Source organism: Oryzias melastigma, linkage group LG20 (assembly GCF_002922805.2).
Source record: "Oryzias melastigma strain HK-1 linkage group LG20, ASM292280v2, whole genome shotgun sequence".
NCBI classification, from domain to species: domain Eukaryota; kingdom Metazoa; phylum Chordata; class Actinopteri; order Beloniformes; family Adrianichthyidae; genus Oryzias; species Oryzias melastigma.
This window is the reverse complement of record NC_050531.1, coordinates 22519631-22521379: the sequence shown is the minus strand read 5'-3', so window position 1 is coordinate 22521379 and position 1749 is coordinate 22519631. Positions and strand designations below refer to the sequence as shown.

At 44.8% G+C, this 1749-nt stretch overlaps 1 protein-coding gene across 1 annotated transcript in view; it reads left to right on the top strand.

Annotated features, from left to right (window-relative positions):
* The window catches only part of xylb (xylulokinase homolog (H. influenzae)), an 8499-nt gene extending 7471 nt beyond the window's left edge, over positions 1-1028 (top strand). The window contains exons 18-19 of the mRNA XM_024280174.2: positions 207-301; positions 518-1028. Of these exons, the coding sequence (XP_024135942.1) occupies positions 207-301; positions 518-610 (188 nt within the window). The 3' untranslated portion in view covers positions 611-1028. The remainder of the gene's footprint in view (positions 1-206; positions 302-517) is intronic.
* The last annotated feature ends 721 nt before the right edge of the window (positions 1029-1749 follow it).

Sequence of the window (1749 nt, the reverse complement as noted above, 5' to 3'; positions counted from 1 at the left end):
GGTTGAAAAGTTACAGTAAGTTAAAGATTTCGTGTTTAAACGTCACCGGCGACGCCTCAGCTGTTAAAGGGTTAAGCACAAGAATATAAAAAAACACTAGTTAGTTGCTAGCTAGCAAGTTTCCCATGTTTCTGTTTGGACTGATGTGCTGTAACGTGATTGGTTGATGACATGTGGACCGCCCCCTCCTCTGATTGGTGTTTCAGGCCTCCTAGCAGAGTCTGGAGTGTCCTTCTCTGACGCAGTGGAGAAAGCTCCAGAGCCGCAGCTGGTGGTGAGACCTCACCCCACAGCCAAACAGGTACACCTGCTGACCACATGACCTGAACGCTGCGAGCACTTCGTGGTGCGGCGGGAAAAAACCACAAACTCTTAGGGGCTCTGCTGAGTCACATGACCTGCATCACCACAGCTGAGAGCAAGCGAAAAACACAGATTCTGATAGTTCAGGTGACATACCTAATAGCACAAGGGGTGCAGACCTCTGAGGAGCACTCTTGGTTCTTCTGCTCCTCAGGTTTACGATCACATGTTGAAGCGTTTCGCCCGTCTGGAGGACCATGTCCTGAAGAAGAGCCTCGCCGTGCTGCAGCGGACCAATCAGAGCTGAGAACCAAGCGACTCTGTGCACCCACCTGTCTGTAAACACCAGCTCCTCCATGAGGAATCCACAGAAGCTACAATGAGATGTGTTCCACTTTTCCTGATCAAAACATTCCAGTTTTCACTTGAACACATCATGAGGTTTTTTAAGTAAAACAGTGTTAATTTGACAGGAAGTTACAAACAAACGTCTTTAAAAGGGAACATAGCTTCTACAGAACAATGATTTGTAACATTTTCCTAAAGAAGTTTATTTATAACATAAATTGAAATAAATATAATCATGTTTCAAAATGAAACTTGTAATGGAGAACAGCAGAATCAATCATCTTATTCTGTTCTCTTCTTCAGGTGCGATGATTTCACTGTTTCACTTTTTGTAATTGTATCTATTTTCAATAAATACGATGATGATGCAATGAAAATGCTTCTTTATTTTTTCATTTTGGTCAAAAGTAGGAACGATGGAGCTGCAGGAGGGGGGCGGGCAACTTATTCCAGTTTTCATATCATTGACTGTATACAGGAATACAGTGTTCTATACAGTAAATGGCGTATACTTATATAGCACTTTTCTACCTTCCTCAAAGGCGCTGCCGAACACTGGCATCAACCCTCCACAAGAGGAAATTTAGGGTTCCGCCCAAGGACACTTTGACACATGGACCCGCAATCTTCTGGTCGGAAGTCAGCTGCCCTACCGCTGCACCACAGCCACCGCTAGAGTCTCATTTACATTCAAAAGTCACAGCTCAAGAAACTACAGAAACAACCGGTGACTAAGGACAACTTCCCTAAAATGATCAGAAATGTAAATTAAGCTTCTTATGATACATTCACACCGAATGCGGTGGAGGCGTTTAGTTTCAGTGTTAAGTCAATGCAAAAATGCGATCTACCTTCACACGATTTCCGTGGCGATCTCTACGCAGCGTTTCAACTAATCAGGGACCCAGCTTAGGGCACGTGACTTTTTCAGTGACTAGATCAAAGGGTAGAAATGAACATTCAAGATGGCCGATCGATGTGAGGATTTTCATCATGAACCATCCATTTTCTCTACCCAGCGGCTCCCGGAAACTGTCCCAGTTACTGTTGGGGGAAGGCGGGATACACCCCGGAGAGATCGCCAGTCCGTCACAGATG